The sequence below is a fragment of the Chlorocebus sabaeus genome, chromosome 22 (genome assembly GCF_047675955.1).
Source record: "Chlorocebus sabaeus isolate Y175 chromosome 22, mChlSab1.0.hap1, whole genome shotgun sequence".
In the NCBI taxonomy this organism is placed as follows: Eukaryota; Metazoa; Chordata; class Mammalia; order Primates; family Cercopithecidae; genus Chlorocebus; species Chlorocebus sabaeus.
Genome location: NC_132925.1, coordinates 51,774,483 through 51,793,245, shown reverse-complemented (window position 1 = coordinate 51,793,245; position 18,763 = coordinate 51,774,483). Strand labels below are relative to the sequence as shown.

Here is an 18,763-nt window from a genome sequence, read left to right as displayed (position 1 = left end):
GAGGCAGGAGAATGGCGTGAACCCAGGAGGCGGAGCTTGCAGTGAGCTGAGATCATGCCACTGCACTCCAGCCTGGGCAACAGTGCAAGACTCTGTCTCAAAAAAATAAATAAATAAGTAAAAATAAATAAATAAATAAAACAGGTATGTGGGAGAGAGATGCTGGATGTGACTATGAGTGAGGGTCCTGCGTGTGAGGACGGCAGGGCTGCAATGAGGTACCCAGGCTTGGGGCCTCTAGGGTAACAGGTCCCCTCCGGGCCTGAAAAACAGGTAGTCATGTTCTGGCTACAGGTCAGTCACGGTAGGATCAGGGACCAGGATCCTGAATGTCAGCCTGTCTTCATGCTTCTAGGACTGTGGCTTTCTCCTGCTGCTTTCTCTTAGTGCTCCATTTGGCTAATTTCAGCCAGTCCCGTGTATGAGGTGGAGACTCCAGGGTGCCTGGGTGCCAGGGATTATGGTCACAAGGGGGACATTTTTGGAGGAGCAGCACTCCTTGAGGGACAACCAGAGGACAGAACACTCCTTCCGGCCCAGGGAGGAGAACCAAAACGACAGGCAACAAACAGCCCCCTCCCTGCACCTGGAAACTCTTCTTCCAGAGCCAAACCTCATACATGGTGGGCTTGTGTGTTTTCTCGTTTTTTGTGTTTAAATGAGGAGACGGCTTCCTTTCCAGTGCCATGAGGAGACTGGCTACAAACAAACCCACGGGACCCACTGACCACTCTCCCTCCTCTGCTGAAATGATCATTGATTTTGTGGCTTTGGGCCTTGGTCTCAGCATTTGCAACATGAAGACATAAGACCAGAGCTTTTCTTTCTTTTTTTTTTTTTTTCCTTCCAGCCCAGGGGACCTTCCATTAAATAAAATCTTAAGCTCAAGTCCACGGCATAAAAGAGATCATAGTGCAGGAGCTCTGGCTGAGGAGAGTTAGCCTCCCCGGTTCCACAAAAACCTCCAGGGAATCCCAAGTTGGTTACTGAGTTCTCTTAGAGCAGGTCAGTTGTCCTCTCTGTGCTTCAGTTTTCTCACTTGTAAACTGGGAATAATAATACTACCTTCCTTTATGGGTTGCTGGGAGAATTGAGTTATTACATGCAAGTGCTTAGAACAGCTCCCAGCACAGAGTAAGCATTCAATAAATATTGCTGGTGCTACTACTATAAAATTCAGCCTTATATTTTGAATTAAAAGAATACAAATGAAAGAACATTCTGCTGTTTCTTGGAGAATAATGTGGTTATTTGTAATCAAGATGCTATTGGAGGCCAGGCACAGTGGCTCACGCCTGTAATCCCAGCACTTTGGGAGGCCGAGGCAGGCAGATCACCTGAGATCAGGAGTTCAAGACCAGCCTGGCCAACATGGAGAAACTTTGTCTCTACTAAAAATACAAAAATTTGGCCAGGCATGGTGGCAAGTGCCTGTAATCCCAGCTACTCAGGAGGCTGAGGCAGGAGAATCGCTTGAGCCCAGGAGGCAGAGGTTGCAGTGAGCCAAGATCATACCACTGCACTTCAGCCTGGGCGACAGAGCAAGACTGTGTCTCAAAAAAAAAAAAAAATGATGCTATTGGAGATGTCGTCTCTAAACCCACAAAAGTACTGGCAAGGAATCAATACTTAGGAATGATTTGTACAAAAATTCAAAAGGCAAAAGCTTTTGCACAAGGATGCTCATGAGCATGATAAACCTGGAAGGGGAAGATCATAACACAACAATTACTTTTAGAGCTATTAATATGTTCTTTTTGCTAAGACTTTACCTGTATAACTAATTTAATCCTCACAAGAATCCCATGAGGTATTATGTATTGCTATCATCCCCATCTTATAGATGAGGGCACTGAGGCAGCCAGGGGTTGAGCAGTTTACCCAAGAACATGTAGCTAATTAGTGGTAAAGACAGGATTTGAACCTGTAACACACGTTTTGACTATGGCACTGGGGTGCCCCTAATAAACCTAAATGTTACTTTACATGAGATGCAGCCACTTGAGGGGCTGTTCGGTAAACATTAAAAATAACTGCAGAGGCCGGGTGCGGTGGCTCACGCCTGTAATCCCAGCACTTTGGGAGGCTGAGGCGGTGGATCACAAGGTCAGGAGATCAAGACCATCCTGGCTAACACGGTGAAACCCCCGTCTCTACTAAAAATGCAAAAAATTAGCTGGGTGTGGTGGCGGGTGCCTGTAGTCCCAGCTACTTGGGAGGCTGAGGCAGGAGAATGGCGTGAACCCGGGAGGCAGAGCTTGCAGTGAGCCGAGATTGTACCACTGCACTCCAGCCTGGGCGACTGAGCAAGACTCCATCTCAAAATAAATAATAAATAAATAAATAAATAAATAAATAAATAAATAAATAAATAAAAATAGTTGCAGAGATATTACAGAATAACATGGCAAAAAGCTTAGGACAAGATGCGGGAAATTTTTAAATGGAGGGCAGAATTGCCTATACTATCAATTATAACTGTGTACATAGAAGGACGTGTGGACAGATCGGCTCTAGAAGAGAATGTGGAGAAACAGTATTGGAGTTTCAAATACTTCAGTGACTTCAAGTATGAGGGATTGTTTCCCTATGTAAATCTTTTTCTTGAATAATGCACATATATTTAAATCTTTGCTATACCTGAGGAGGAGGAGGAGGAAGAAGAGGATGAGGAGGAAGAGGAGGAGGAGGAAGAAGACTTGTCTCTCTCATACTGTTCTTGGGAAAATAGTCCAGCCTTCCCATCTTCCTTATGGAAATCTGTCTCTCCATCTGCAAGGCACATAGAGGCCAGGGGATGAGCATTTCCCACCCTTCCCACCCCAGGGACCACCCAGTCCTCTCCAGGGTTCTACTTGGACTTGAGCCAGGAAGGACTAGATTATCTTCCCAAATATCTAGGGCCAATGCAACGTGCAGGAGACCAAGGCTCTCAGAGATACCAGGGGCTCAAGGAAGGCTCAGTACAGAGATTTATCTGAATATGGACTCAGAAAAGGGGTTTCTAAGCCCCCTGCCCTGCCCAGAGAAAGCTAGACTCTGTAGAGGAGTTGCCAATTTAGGATCCTTTGTAAATCACAGCCAAGATGGGGTGTGATCAAGCCCTAAACCTTCCCATTCCCCATTCTGGGGTCACACAGGACCCTCTCTACCTTCTAGGGGTATCCCTAGTGCCAGCCCAAGCCCCCAGAGAATTCTTGAGATTTGGCAAGCAGCTGAGGGTCCCCATAGATAGATAGCACAGGAAGACAGATTGGACCATGCACATGTATGTGTGCATGTGTGTAAAACCACTACTTCCCCATTTCAACTGTGATTTGAGGCCCTGTGCAAAATGAGCTGAGCAGGGTCTTCTTCCGTCCCTTCTACTTTTGGACTCCACCTCCCATGTGGTTTTGCCCAGAGGGTCAGAGAAGGCAAACGTACAGTCTAGATCTTCTGTTTCTCTGTGGACTTGACTGTTGTCTTGAGGCTGGGAGGGGGATGCTGAAGTCTCCATGACTTTTCCTGGAGGAATAACAATAATCAGTAGTTAATATCACCTTAGTTAATATCTTAATATATAAAGAGCTTGGCAAATAAATAAGAAAAAGACAACACTCAACATTCAAAGGAATAAGAAAATTAATTAACAAAAAAATGGTAGTTCTGTTGGCAAGCAAGAAGGCCAGGGGCAGTGGAGGGAGGAGGGTTAAAGGAGTGGGGAATCGGGGTGGTGGGTATTGGTTAGACAACTAGCAGGGGGCTTCATGAAGGAAGTCAGTTTTTATCTGTACCTGACAAGTCAGGCACCATCTTTTTTTTTTTTTTTTTTTTTTTTTTTTTGTAGAGACAGGGTGTCTCTATGTTGCCCAGGCTGGTCTTGAACTCCTGGGCTCAAGCAATTCTCCCACCTTGGCCTCCCAAAGTGCTGGGATTCAAGTGTGAGCCACCATGTCCAGCCTAGGTACAATTTTGACAGGAATGCAGATTTGAAGTTGGTAAACCAACTCCAATCCCACAAACATGGCCAACATCCAGCAATGACTGAGCAAAAAGGCAAGGGAGTCCTGAGCCCTGGCAGGCCTCACACACAGAGCCACCTGCCACCTCTTGACAGCTACGTGCACAGGAAAGAAGTTTCTTTTAATGGAGCCGCTGTGCTGTGAGTCTCTGTTATAGCAGCTGAGCCAGGAAGTGCAGGCTCCCTTTTGATTCCTTGCCCCATTTCTTCTACTCTCAGCTCTGAGGCTGAGACCTTAAATCTGAGAGGAGGTAGATTTACTAGTCTCTGATTAATTTATATTTTACTTTTTTATCTGAGACAGAGGGTCTTGCTATATCGCCCAGTCTAGTCTTAAACTCCTGGGCTCAAGCAATCTTCCCACCGCAGCCTGTAGCTGGGACTACAGGCATGTGTCACTGTGCCCAGCCTCTGACTAATTTAAACCATAGTTTCTCAGCCTCAACACGACTGACATTTGGGACTGGGTAACACATTGTGAGATGTTTAGCAGCCTCCTCCCTCCCAGATGCCAGTAGCACTTTCCTGTTCAGCTGTGACAATAAAAAATGTTTCCAGACATTGCCAAATGACCCCTGTTGTGGGGCAAACATCATCCCCCATTTGAGAATGGTCTAGAGAATCTACCACAAGACCTTGGCAGGAAGCCTCCTCTCCTGTGTCTTAGAGCCAGATTGCCTGGGCTGAAATCCTGTCTCTGCCTCTTCTAGCGATGAAAGCATGGGCAAGTTACTTAATCCTTCTTTGTGCCCTGAGTTTCTCATCTGTAAAATGGAGACAGTAATAGTGCTTACCTCACAGTACGTGAAAATGGCAGGACAGTCCTTAGCAGGGTCATTGTGAATGTGTGTTTCCTCCTCTACAGGCCTCCTCTTACCCTTGGACATCCAGTGTCCAGTCCCATCCCCGCTCATCCCCCATCTCCTAGACCTCAGACTCCATTACCGAATTTTTTTTTTTTTTTTTTGAGATGGAGTCTTGCTCGCTCTGTCACCCAGGCTGGAGTGCAGTGGCACGATCTCAGCTCACTGTAACCTCTGCCTCCGGGATTCAAGTGATTCTTCTGCCTCAGTCTCCTGAGTAGCTGGGATCACAGGCGCCGCCACCACGCCTAGCTAATTTTTGTGTTTTTAGTAGAGACGGGGTTTCACCGTATTGGCCAGGCTGGTCTTGAACTCTTGACCTTGTGATCTGCCCGCCTTGACCTCCCAAAGTGCTGGGATTACAGGCGTGAGCCACCGCACCCGGCCTACCTTTTTCTAGAATAAAACTTCCCGCCGGGCGCGGTGGCTCAAGCCTGTAATCCCAGCACTTTGGGAGGCCGAGACGGGTGGATCACAAGGTCAGGAGATCGAGACCATCCTGGCTAACACAGTGAAACCCCATCTCTACTAAAAAATACAAAAAACTAGCCGGGCGAGGTGGCGGGCGCCTGTAGTCCCAGCTACTCGGGAGGCTGAGGCAGGAGAATGGCGGGAACCCGGGAGGTGGAGCTTGCAGTGAGCTGAGATCCGGCCACTGCACTCCAGCCTGGGCAACAGAGTAAGCTTCCGTCTCAAAAAAAAAAAACAAACAAAAAACTTCCCATTTCTCAGAGCAGATTTCAGTTAGGCATTAGGAAGTCACTAGCCATTAAAACGCATCGATATCAAGATGGAATGACTGACAACAGAAGCCTCCAGGGCATATTTCTATTTTGAATAGTGTTCTTTGCACGCAAGAGGTGACTAGTACATATTCATTGGCTGAGATCATCTCTAATGAAGGCATTTCAGCTTGAGTGGAGAAGAGTTGTAGAGCCACATGGGGGAAAGAGAGCTGCTGGCTGATGTCAGATAGACTGAAGTTTACAAAGTGATGAACTCTTTTTCCAGTCTCATCTCCATCCTGCTCTGTGTCCTGGTTACACACAGCACTTTTGGCTTAGTCCATTCTTTCCTAATGTCAAAATTGCATCTGACCTTCCAAGCACAGGTCAAAACCCACTTCCTTCATGAAGTACTATTTCAGTTGTCTAAATGATACCCACCAACTCTATTCCCCACTCCCCTAACCTTACTCCCTCCACTATCCCTAGCTTTTTTTTTTGACATGGTCTCTCTCTATCACCCAGGCTGGAGTGCAGTGGTGCAATCACAGCTCACTGCAGCCTTGAACTCCTGGACTCAAGCAATCCTCCTGCCTCAGCCTTCTGAGTAGGTAGGACTACAAGCATGTACCACCATCCAGGGTTTGTGTCCTTCCCTAGATCATGAATGCAGCCTAAGTAGGGACTAAGGCTGATTCATCTCTGTGTCACCCATACCCTGTACAGAGCCAGGAACAAAGGAAAAATGATGATAACAAGCAGCTATAAGTGCCTACTATCTGCCAGGCAAGGTTCTAACAGTGAATTTGTGTTAACTAATCTATTCCTCACCACAAACTTATGAAGGCTCACTAAGGCCATGCCCATTTTATAGGTCAGAATATTGGGGCACAGAGAGGATAAGAAACTTGCCCAAGACTAGCTGGGCATGGTGGTTCACGCTTGTAATCCCAGGACTTTGGGAGGCCGAGGCAGGTGGATCATGGGGTCAGGAGATCGAGATCATCCTGGCCAACATGGTGAAACCCAGTCTCTACTAAAAATACAAAAATTAGCTGGGTGTGGTGGTTGCAGGCCTGTAATCCCAGTTACTTGGGAGGCTGAGGCAGGAGAATCACTTGAACCCAGGAGGCAGAGGTTGCAGTGAACTGAGATCGTACAATTGCACTCCAACCTGGGCGACAGGGCGAGACTCTGTCTCAAAAAAAAAAAGTAGGCCGGGCACGGTGGCTCAAGCCTGTAATCCCAGCACTTTGGGAGGCCGAGACAGATGGATCACGAGGTCAGCAGATCGAGACCGTCCTGGCTAACATGGTGAAACCTCATCTCTACTAAAAAATACAAAAAACTAGCCGGGCGAGGTGGCGGGCGCCTGTAGTCCCAGTTACTCGGGAGGCTAAGGCAGGAGAATGGTGTGAACCCGGGAGGTGGAGCTTGTTGTGAGCTGAGATCCGGCCCCTGCACTCCAGCCTGGGCGACAGAGCGAGACTCCATCTCAAAAAAAAAAAAAAAAAAAAACACAGAAAAGAAAGAAACTTGCCCAGGACCACATGGTAAGTGGTTAAGCAAGGGTAGTTGCTCAGCCCATGCTGGGAGACTAAAGGAGTGATGCTGGCTCCTCTTTTCAGGACCCTACTAACATTAGCACCAGGAAAGAGGACACATTAACAGTCATCAGAGTGTTATGCAAATATGCTGACCTGGCTTATATTTAGCTACTGATGGAGCCTTGAGTAATTGTTCCCATAGCCAAGGGAACTTCCTTGGGCAGGTCTTTAGCACACTGAAGGGGAGGAATGGAACCATCACAGAGGGAAGACCTGACGTGGCTCTGTTTCTCCTTTTAATGTCCTTGTCTGTTTCTCCTCCACCCATTTTTCTTTTTTGCCTTTTTTCTTTCTTTCTTTTTTTTTTTTTTTTGAGACAGGGTGTCACTCTATTACCTAGGCTGGAATGCAGTGGCACGATCACCGCTCTACAGCTTCAGCCTCCTGGGTTCCAGTGATCTTCCCACCTCAGCCTCCCAAGTAGCTGGGACTATAGGCATTTGCCACCACAGCCAGTTAATTTTTTAGTTTTTATATTTTTGTAGAGATGTGGTCTCACTATGTTGCCCAGGCTGCTCTTGAACTCCTGGGCTCAAGTGATCCTCCCACCTTGGCCTCCCAAAGTGCTGAGATTACAGGCATGAGCCACCACCCCCCGCCTCCACACAGGTCTTATTTAACATAGGGAAGGACTGAGGCTCAGGTAGAGGAAGAGACTTGTTCAAGGTCTTCCAGCTTATAGATGGATTCAAATCTTACTCCTACCCCAACAGAGAAGCCTCATGCCCCAGCTACCCCCTGATTAGAGGCCTCTAGCACCACCTCAGGTGGCCCCCACATCCAAGGCTGATCCTACAAGGAAATGGAATGCCTGACTTTCTGGTACTTTTCTCCAAAAAGCCCAGCCCTGCTGAGTCATGGGTGGTGCTAGGGCCTCTGTACCCACAGGTCCTGCTAAACTGGATTTCCCCTTCAGGTGAGCCCAGGTTTCCTGAGCTCCTGCTGTCACAGAGCCTGGGCCCAGCGCAGGAGGACTGACAGAGCACACCGAGCCATGACAGCCTCACAGCACTCTCCTCTCCCAGCTCTCCTGACTCTCATACAACCAGGAGAGAGGCAGGGTGGAGATTATTGTCATACTTTGCAGAAGAGGAAACCAAGGCCCTGAAATGGAGAGGAACTTGCACAGGTCATGGAGCCACACAGGGGCAAGCCTGGCTTTTTCATCACATCAGATCAATTTGGTTCAACGTTTATGTAACAAATTGTGAGTTGTTTTTCAGTTGCCATGGACCCGCAGGGTGACAGTCACATAACCTGAGCATTCCAGGTTACTATGTGTGCAACTACAGGGGAACCTAAGTGCTCAGACTGAGGAGTGGGGACTGAATTAAGAAGTGGATAGTGCATGCCAGGATTCAGTATCCAATAAGATCAAGCTCTGGCATCGCCCCATGGCAGGATCCAATCAGATCATGCCTCCCACATCACTTCATTGCAAGATCCAATCAGATCATACCTCATTACCGTATGCTTATAAAACCTGCCCAGCTCCCAGCTTGGTGAGACAGATTTGAGTGTTTCCTCCTATCTCCTTGCCACTGGACTTGTAATAAAGCCTTTCTTTTCTCAAAAGCCAGTGCCATGGTATTGGCCTCTATGTGCATTGGGCGGTGAGCCCATTGACTGTGTGGTAACAGCTCCAGAACCCTGCTTCTTGATTCAGGGGCTGCTTGTCTTCCTGGTGTCCCATATTGGATGAGGGGGCTGAGGTGACTGAAACGGAATTGGATTTCAACAGAAAGCGAAAGGCAGAGTAGGATAAAAGTTTCAGAGGAGGAGGTTGGGGGCAGCAGGCAGTTGAAGGGGTAAGAGCCAGAAAGGATGGAGAAGATCAGCCTGGGCCTTGAATACCAAACTGAAGATGGCCAACTTTTCCTGAGGGTAGACCGAGGAATGTGTCTGTGGGCCAGAAATGCAGGGCAAGCTCAGCTAAACAAGCCCAGTGTGGGAAATGGGGTGGGAGCTCTGGAAGCAGAAACAGCAGCTGGGAGGGGAACCGAGTGGACAGAAGAATGGACATTTGCTGCTTTTGCCCACCTGGCATGAAAGCCCCCATCTTCTGGTGATTACACACGATTTCGCTTTGAGGAAATCCAGCCCCCACGGGACAACAGCTTGGCGCTGGCCCTCGATGTGTCAAGCCCTCCCTGGCTGAGAGGTGGGGACAAGGCCAAGGGCAGAGCCAAGGGTACAACAGTGTTCTCAGTAATCTCCTTCAGCTTCCCAAGCCACCCCAGACAAGCACGCACTCTGATTTCAAACAGACCCTTTTTCGTTTTTGTTTTGTTTTTTTGAGACAGGGTGCTGAGATTACAGGCATCAGCCATCGCGCCCAGCCTCAAACAGATCCTTGTTATGCAATCACAGATCCAAAATAAGTACTCCCCAAAATAACTGCACTCCCTCCCTAAGCCCCTTTTACATGGAATCTGTGGAGTGGTCACTCCCATTACCCAGGTTAGAACATCAGCCTCTCTTTCCGCAGGCATCTGACTTGTGACATGAGTGACCCAGAGCTCCAAAGGCTGGCATGGGTGGTTTGCCCTGAGACAGAGCCCTGAAGAGGCTGGTGCTCTCTATTCTGCCCCCTGGTCACAGCCTCTTCTGCAGTCTTGTTTTTTACCTTTCCCTCTGTTCTGTGAGACCCACCCCCACCTCCTTATCTTCCCAGGAAAGTATTTTTTCGTAGCCTGAGGTGGCTTTGTGACTTGCAACCAAAGCACTGTAGTTGAGACAAATGTCTGGGGAGGGCTCCAGCTTCCTGCAGAGCTCAACAGGGCTCATGGCAGACCAGCTCCACAGACTTCACTCCAGCCTCCAGGCTGAGGCTTGGCAGTGTCCCTGAGCCCCCATATGAGGGGCTGGGGCTGAACTTCAGGCTGGGTTGGGGACCTCCTGGGTTTCCCCAGCCCCCTCCTTTCCCTCATCTTCCAGCATTGTGATCACCAAAGCAGCAGCAGCCCTGATGATCCTGCCCTAGAGACTTGTCCCCCTGCTGAAGGTGCACCTCTTGGACCTGGTTCAGCACCTCAGTGGTTTTTCTATCACTGTGATAACAAACACCCACCAACTTAGTGGCTTAAAACCACACAAATTATCTCACAGTTCTGCAGGTCAGAAGTCCAACGTAGGTCTCACTGGGCTAAAATCGACGTGTTGACAGAGCTGTGTCCCTTTTTGGAGGTTCGAGTGGAAAGTCTGCTGCTGCTGCTGCTAGTGCAGCTGCTTCTCCTTCAATTCCCTTCTCTAGGCCCTTTATCTCATCCATCAAACAGAGAATAATGTCACACACTAAGGGCTCTGGGGCTCAGATGGGGTTTTGGATAGCACAGGACGCAGTATCATGTCCTTACCCAGGGGGCAATACTGATGGATGCCCTGATGAAGCCACTGGGACAACGGGGTCTGGTAGCACCTGCTTCAAGTCAGGCTTAAGCACTTCACTTCCCAGCTCATGTTTTGAAAAATTACTTTACGTCTCCAGGCCTCTGTTATCTCATCTGTAAATTAGGGATAGTGTCACTGTCTTGCAGGGTTGCTGTGAGGATTGAGATTAAAAGGACTTAGATTCTGAGCTCCCCGGAAGGAGAAACCATGTTTTTCTGGCTCCCGGCTACATTCCAGCCCCTGGCTTAGACAAAATGCTTAATTAGAAGAAGTCACAAAGTGCTGAACTTAAGAGCTTAAAGAAATAATATTAGGAGGCTGGGCGCAGTGGCTCACACCTGTAATCCCAGCACTTTGGGAGGCCGAGGCGGGCGGATCACGAGGTCAGGAGATCGAGACCATCTTAACACTGTGAAACTCTGTCTCTACTAAAAAACACATACACACACACACACACACACACACACACACAAATTAGCCGGGCGTGCTGGCAGGTGCCTATAGTCCCAGCTACTCGGGAGGCTGAGGTGGGAGAATGGCATGAACCCAGGAGGCGGAGCTTGCAATGAGCTGAGATCACGCCACTGTACTCCAGCCTAGGCGACAGAGCAAGACTCCATCTCAAAATAAATAAATACATAAATAAATAATTAAAAAAGGGCCGGGCGCGGTGGCTCAAGCCTGTAATCCCAGCACTTTGGGAGGCCGAGACGGGCGGATCACGAGGTCAGGAGATCGAGACCATCCTGGCGAACACGGTAAAACTCCGTCTCTACTAAAAAATACAAAAAAAAAAAAAAAAAAACTAGCCGGGCGAGGTGGCGGGCACCTGTAGTCCCAGCTACTCGGGAGGCTGAGGCAGGAGAATGGCGTCAACCCGGGAGGCGGAGCTTGCAGTGAGCTGAGATCCGGCCACTGCACTCCAGCCTGGGCGACAGAGCCAGACTCCATCTCAAAAAAATAAAAAAATTAAAAAAATTAAAAAAATTAAAAAAAAGAAATAATATTAGGACTACAAAGATTCTTTGTATCTCCCTCTCCCCTTATAGCATCTTCCACTTGTTTACACCCCTTCTACTTTCTCACTACTCTCCCCCAGGCCCACCTTACCTCCCCACAGATCTCCAGGCTTGGAGGTCTCTCCCCCTTCCCAAGTTGGAATTCTATAGTGTTGCATCCAGGAGATCAAAACTGAGACCCAGAAAGGGAAAAGGACTTGCTCAAGACCACACAGTGAGGAGTGTGGATATGAACACATCAACATCAACATCAGAGTGTGAGGGGAACCGTGCAGAGGGAAAGAAAGAAGATGCTACGGTTTACACCTCCACTATTTCGTCTAAGTCAGCCAGGCAGTTTAATAGTGGGATGACAAGCCGCGCTGGCCGGCCATCCAGCTGACTGTACTAGATGAACTTCCATGAATCTGGGGGAACCTTATGGCCACTGCATACCCAAGGATGCAGACAGGACCTGGGGTTGCCCCTGAGGAGTGTGGAATGGCATCTAGGCTGCAACAAAAAAGTGAAAAGGGACAAAATCAAGTGTGATACCCAAGTTTCAAAATAATGGTTGTGGCCAGGAGCAGTGGCTCATGCCTGTAATTCCAGCACTTTGGGAGGCCGAGGTGGGCGGATCACGAGGTCAGGAGATCAAGACCATCCTGGCTAATATGGTGAAACCCTGCCTCTACTAAAAGTACAAAAAATTAGCCAGATGTGTTGTGGCATGTGCCTGTAGTCCCAGCTACCTGGGAGGTTGAGGCAGGAGAATTGCTTGAACCCAGGAGGCAGAGGTTGCAGTGGGCTGGGATGGTGCCACTGTACTCCAGCCTGGGTGACAGAGCGAGACTCCGTCTCAAAAAAATAAAAACAAAACAAAAACAAGGTCAGGCGCAGTGGTTCACGCCTGTAATCCCAGCACTTTGGGAGGCTGAGGCAGGCAAATCACAAGGTCAAGAGATCAAGACCATCCTGGCTAACACAGTGAAACCCCGTCTCTACTAAAAATACAAAAAATTAACCGGGCATGGTAGTGGGCACCTGTAGTCCCAGCTACTCGAGAGGCTGAGGCAGAAGAATGGTGTGAACCTGGGAGGCGGAGCTGGCAGTGAGCCAAGACCGCACCACTGCACTCCAGTCTGGAGTGACAGAGCGAGACTCCGTCTCAAAAAAAAAAAAAAAAGGAATAATAATAATAATGGCTGTACAGAAAGAGGATGGTTGGGTTCTGTGTGGAGGCTGTTTATACGCAAAGATCTAGGATTTTAAAAAGATAATCTGGAAGGAAAGAAAACAGTGCAAGCATCGAGGTTGTTGTCTAGCACATAGTAGGTGCACAACCAATGTTTGTTAAAGTGGCAATATGAGCCAACAAGGTGATAAGCTACAGAGCAAAGCTACCATAGCCTTAGGTCATATTAACAGAAGCACAGAGTCTACGGTGAAGAAGGTGGCCCACATCCCACCATCTCCAATCCTCCATCCTGGGTTTACTCCTGGGTCCTGCATAGAATAAGTTCTGGACAGACAAAGGGAATCCAGAGGATGTAGTGGGTACAGAGACTACACCCAAGAAAAGTGGCTTGGGGAGCAGGGCACTCAACCTAGGGATGAGCTCCACATGGATGGGCCTAGTCACTGTCCCCAAGTCTCTGCAGAACTACTCCAGGACTCCAGGACAGGGGGAGCAGGTAGGGCTGTGAGCTCAGAAGGAAAGGTCAGTACCTTGAGGAAGTCACCAGGGAAGTTGCCAACTTCAATATATAAAAGAATTTTCTTCCTTTTTTTCTTCCTTTTCTCTTTCTTTCTTTTTCTTTCTTTCCTTCCTTCCTTCCTACTTTTTCTTTCCGTCTTTCTTTCTCTTCCTTCCTCTCTCTCCTTCCCTCCTCCTTCCCTCCTTCCTTTCTTTCTTTCTTCCTTTCTCTTTCTTTCCTTCTTTCTTTTCTTTCATTTTTCTTTCTTTCTTGCCTTCCTTCTCTTTCTTTTTCTTTCTTTCTTTTTCTCTTCCTTCCTCTCTCTCCTTCCTTCCCCTTTCCTTTCCTTTCCTCTCCCCTTCCTTCCTTCCTTCTTTCCTTCCTTCCTTCCTTCCTTCCTTCCTTCCTTCCTTCCTTCCTTCCTTCCTTCCTTCCTTCTTTTCTAGAGACAGGGTCTCACTTTGTCACCCAGGCTCAAGTGCAGTGAAGCAATCATGGCTCACTGCAGCCTTGAACTGTTGACCCTGGGCAATTCTCCTGCCTCGGCCTCCCAAAGTGTTGGGATTGGCCTTCCAAAGTGTTGTGCTGAGCCACTACACCTGGCCTCAATATATAAAATAATATTCTAAAAATGACAACAACTTTGGGGTTGTCCTGAGCATGCTGCCATGTAAGGTGGCAAGTTGAGGAGTGGCAGGGGTTGGCTTAGATGTTCTTAGCTCAGAACCTATTAGTCTCTCAAGCAATTCTCTCCAAAGTACAGGAGGAAAATATTAATTTATCGATTTCTATGTAATTTTTAACTAAAAAATAGTTAATAGTATATAGGTTAGCCCTGATGTGCACCCTTGGATCATATGTCAGACACCACATGTCATGTCCATTAAGTGGGGCTCCCAGAGGCCAGTGGGGAGCCCCACAAGGCAGACAGGTTGACTGTGACCATGTCTTCCTTTTCTCTACATTCAGACTATTGCCATATATTGTGGTGTGCAGGAGCCCAGTTGGGTTAATTTGAGGCTCAAATGAAATAGCTTTCACTGAATCAGCCCCCTTATTGTTGACAAGTGACTTCAAAGAGTCTGCAAAGAAACTGTGGATGGAGATAACCCTAATCATGAAAGTACAAACAAGCAACAGGAAAAGTGTGGGACAGACTTGTCCTTGCTCTTAGTTTAGCCACATTACCACGTTGGAAAGAGCAATGGAAAGGAATCTCACACACAAAACAATTCTTTCCTGTGTATTTGAGTTCCTGAAAAAATGAGAAACAAATACAAACTCAAAATACAAAATAATAACGAGGAACAAATACAAACTCAAACTCAAATACAATTGTATTTGAGTTCCTGAAATAATAATGAGAAACGATTTGAAAGGTGGATTTCCATCCACTATCACTGGTGATGAAATTCACTGTGAACATACACTGGTCCTGAGACATCAGCTAATGGCCACTATACTTGTATATACATGTATATATCTATGCATATGTATATGCTGGGGGTGCCCAGAGCATTCTTCTTGAGAAGATTGTGCAATCAAAAAGTTAGATGAGTGCTGCTCTAGATCCTTAGACCTAGCTAGACACCAGGGGATGCTAGTCCTGGTTTGGGGTTTTTGGGTCTAATCGGATAATTTGTTTCAGATTTAGGGACAAGGAAAACTAGAAGGGGAGTATGCACTCCACAAAACATTTTTGAGGCTCCACTGACACATTTGAAGATTAATAGGAAGAAACCTAAAACTCATTAAAGGTTTTCTCTGGCTCTGATCGTCCTAACTTGGTGCAGTGTTGAGTCAAACACCAAGGCACCAAGGTGGGTGCCCAGCTAGACAGAGCCAGGCGGGTCCCTTCTCCCACAGCCTGGAATCTCAGTCTCTGTTTCTCTCTCTTTCCCATCTTTCTCTCTCTGTTTCTATCCACCTCTCTTTCTCTCTCTCTTTCTCTCTCTCTCTCTCTCACTCACACACACACACACTCTCACAACACACACCACACACATACACACACACACACACACACAACTGACAATAAGAAGCAGAAAGGTGGCATCCAGTACAAGAGCTTGTCAGTTCTCTCGAACATCAGACAGACCTAGATATTCAGTTCCCACCTCGACCCCTCACTGACTCTGCGACCTGGAGCGTGTCACATCCATTCTCAGAGCTTCAGAATCCTTAGCTGGAAAAATGGGCAAGCCTACAACTCAACAGACAGTGACAAATAATTCAGTTTAAAAATGGACAGGGGACTCGAACAGACATTGCTCGAAACAGGACGCAGAAATAGTCAACAGCACATAGAAAGATGCTCCACATCGCTGGGTACAGTGGCTCACGCCTGTAATCCCAGCAATTTGGGAGGCCGAGGCGGGCAGATCACTTGAGGTTGGGAGTTCGAGACCAGCCGGACCAACATGGAGTAACCCTGTCTCTTCTAAAAATACAAAATTAGCCAAGCATGGTGGCGGGTGCATGTAGTCCCAGCTACTCGGGAGGCTGAGGCAGGAGAATCACTTGAACTTGGGAGGCAAAGGTTGCAATGAGCTGAGATCGTATCATTGCACTCCAGCCTGGGCAACAAGAGTGAAACTCCGTCTCAAAAAAAAAAAAAAAAAAAAAGGGGGATGCTCCACATCATTAGTCATTAGGGAAGTGCAAATCAAAACCACCATGAGATACCCCTTTACACCCACTAGGGGTGGCTTACGATGAGACATACAGACAGTAACAAGTATTGGTGACGGTGCGAAGAAACCGGAGCCCTCATACATTGCTGGTCAGATTGTAAAATGGAGGTCACTTTGGAAAACAGTTTGTCAGCTCCTCAAAAGTTAAAAAAGATTTACTACATGACCCAGCAATTCCAATCCCTAGTATATTCATGAGAGAATTGAAAACCTATATCCAAACAAAGACTTGTAATGAATGTTTATAGCAGCATCACACATAACAGCCAAAAATGGAAACAACCCAAATGTCCATCCCCTGGTAAATGGAGACACAAAGTTGGAGATCATCATACAATGCAACCTCATCCAACCAGTGCGAGGAAGGAAGGATGGACACCCGCTGCAATGCGGATGAGCCTTGACGCCATTGGGCTAAGTGAAAGAAGCCACTCGGAAAGGACCACACACCATATGATTCCATTCAGATGAAATGTCCAGAATACACAAATCCATAGAGATGGAAAGTAGGTTTGTTGTTGCCAGAGGGAAGGGGAAGTGGGGAGTGACGGCTAAATGGTACAGGGTTCACCTTGGAGATGATAAAAAAAAATTAGATAGTGGCGCTGGCTGCACAACTCTGTGAATGCACAAAAACACTGAATTGTACACTTCATTTTTATCTATCTATCTATCTATCTATCTATCTATCTATCTATCTATTTATTTTGAGATAGAGTCTCCCTCTCACCCAGGCTGGAGCACAGTGGTGCAATCTTGGCTCACTGCAACCTCTGCCTCCTGGGTTCAAGTGATTCTCACGCCTCAGCCTCTTGAGTAGCTGGAATTACAGGTGCGCACCATGACTGGCTAATTTTTGTATTTTTAGTAGAGATGGGGTTTTGCCATGTTGGCCAGGTTGATCTCGAACTCCTGACCTCAAGTGATCTGCCCGCCTCAGCCTCCCAAAGTACTGGGATTACACAGGTGAACCACGCTGCCTGGCCCTGAATTATACACTTTTAAAGGGTGAATTTTATAGTAGTGAATTACATCTCAGTAAATCTGTTATTTAAAAAAAAAAAAAAAAAAGAAGAAACAAAAAGAATAAGGAAAGACTCCACCCACAGGGTTGTTGTGAAAGTGAAATAAGGCAGGGAGCAGGGCAGGCCCAGCATGGTCCTTGGCTTGCAGCCAGCACTTGAGATCTCGCTCTCTGATCCTTTTCACAAGGAGGATTTCCCAGCACAAGTAACCTGGTGCTCTAGGACTACACTAGCCTGAGTTCATTCCCCACCACTCCCCCTAACACACACTCCCGACTCATTAGTCAGGGCTCTGAACTCTTCTGGGCAGTTTCTTAACAAAACAGAAGAAAATAATAAGCACAAGACCATAATCATTCTCATCCCCCTTAAAAGGAAACTAGGTTGGCTTGAGGCCTGAAAGCCAGAGTGTTTTGAGCAGAGGCAGCTCTAGGACGAGGATGACAGCCTACGGGGATGGGTGGGGGGAGCTCTGAGAGGTCTGCCAAGCCCTCGTCCCCTTGGGCCACACCACCTGCGCCTGAGGCTCTGACAGGCAGCAGGGCCCCCTCCCCATGGCCCAGCTTTCTGTTTGGCACACCCTCCCTGGGGTGCCTTTGAGCTGGAAGCAGGGGGATAGCTGGCTTCTTCCTCCCAAGTCTCCCAAACCTGGCTGCAGCTCAGGGTGGCTTCCTCCAGGAGGGGCAGAGAGAGGGGCGGCTGCCTGCAGTCACTGATGGTGGTGCAGAGGCTGAGACATTTGCGGGAATGCCCCTCCCCTCCTAAGCTGTTAGGTTCCATAACAGCGAGGGTATGAGGGGCCTTCAGAGATCTAGTTGGACCCTTCATTTCACAAGTAGGGAAACTGAGGCTCAGAGAGGTCAAGGGTTTTTCTGAAAGTCTTGCAGCAAGTTGGTGACAGAATTGGGAGCTGGTCACCTACCACGGGCAAGTATAGGCGGGTGGAAGCCTCAACAAAACCCAGGGAGGTGAATATTTGTCATCCTCCCCTGAGGTAGAGCAAGTTCTCACCCAGCTAGGAAGATGCAGAGCTGGGACTCAAACCCAGGTCCACCAAGGAACCACACAATATCAAGCCTATTGAGGACACTCTTTCTCCCAATTTCCTTAAAAGCTGACCCTCCACCCCACTGCTCACCCAGCCCCATGTCCCATTACCTGTGGTCCTTTAGCTTGTCTGGGCAGCAAGAGGAACTCTGTGTAGACTGTGTGGATGCTGGGTTGATCAGGGGAAGGACAGGACAGGCTGCACCTGTGACAGCAAGGAGGGCGGGACTACCGTGACGTTGCCCCTGGGCCCCACTCGCTCACTGGGATGGCATTCCTTCCTGCTGGTGCTATCTGCCCCAGGCCTTCCTGTCTGACTTGACTCTTCCCTACAGCACTACAGGGGGGCAGGTGGGGCAGCTACATGCCTGGCCTTGCCTCAGGGCCACAGCCATGCCCTTGGACTCCAGGAGCCAGTGAAATGGGGGCAGCTGTGCCATCCTTGGCTGTACCAAGCTCTGGGAAGGGAGGAAGGGACGTGTCCCAGGTACCCCCTCCACCCACATTGGTGAGGCTGACTCAGGCCCCAGCCACGTGTCCCAACCTGCCCTGTGCGTCCCAGAGGGGAAGGAAGATACTCTGATGCTCCCACGAGGCTGAGGTTGGGCAGGGAGTAGGAGAGAAGGCCTGGGGGCTCAGGAAGCTGGCAGTGCCCGCTCCTAGGGAGGAAACTGAGTTACAGCTAGAGGAACTTTTGGAGAGCACCCACTCGCCT

At 48.2% G+C, this 18,763-nt stretch overlaps 1 protein-coding gene across 10 annotated transcripts in view; it reads right to left on the bottom strand.

The window, feature by feature from the left end:
• The window catches only part of TMEM40 (transmembrane protein 40), a 32,157-nt gene extending 13,646 nt beyond the window's left edge, over window positions 1-18,511 (bottom strand). Inside the window, exons 1-4 of one of the 10 annotated variants that reach the window (XM_073009831.1) lie at window positions 18,160-18,501; window positions 4,639-4,767; window positions 3,427-3,507; window positions 2,641-2,772 (exon numbers count right to left, since the gene is read on the bottom strand). In XM_073009831.1, the coding sequence (XP_072865932.1) occupies window positions 2,641-2,772; window positions 3,427-3,499 (205 nt within the window). In that variant the 5' untranslated portion in view covers window positions 3,500-3,507; window positions 4,639-4,767; window positions 18,160-18,501. Of the gene's footprint in view, window positions 1-2,640; window positions 2,773-3,426; window positions 3,508-4,638; window positions 4,768-4,797; window positions 5,011-10,554; window positions 10,702-18,159 lie in introns of those variants that run through there. The other 9 variants (XM_073009833.1, XM_007985275.3, XM_007985270.3 and 6 more) reach the window with 9 other exon arrangements.
• Between the last annotated feature and the right edge of the window lie 252 nt (window positions 18,512-18,763).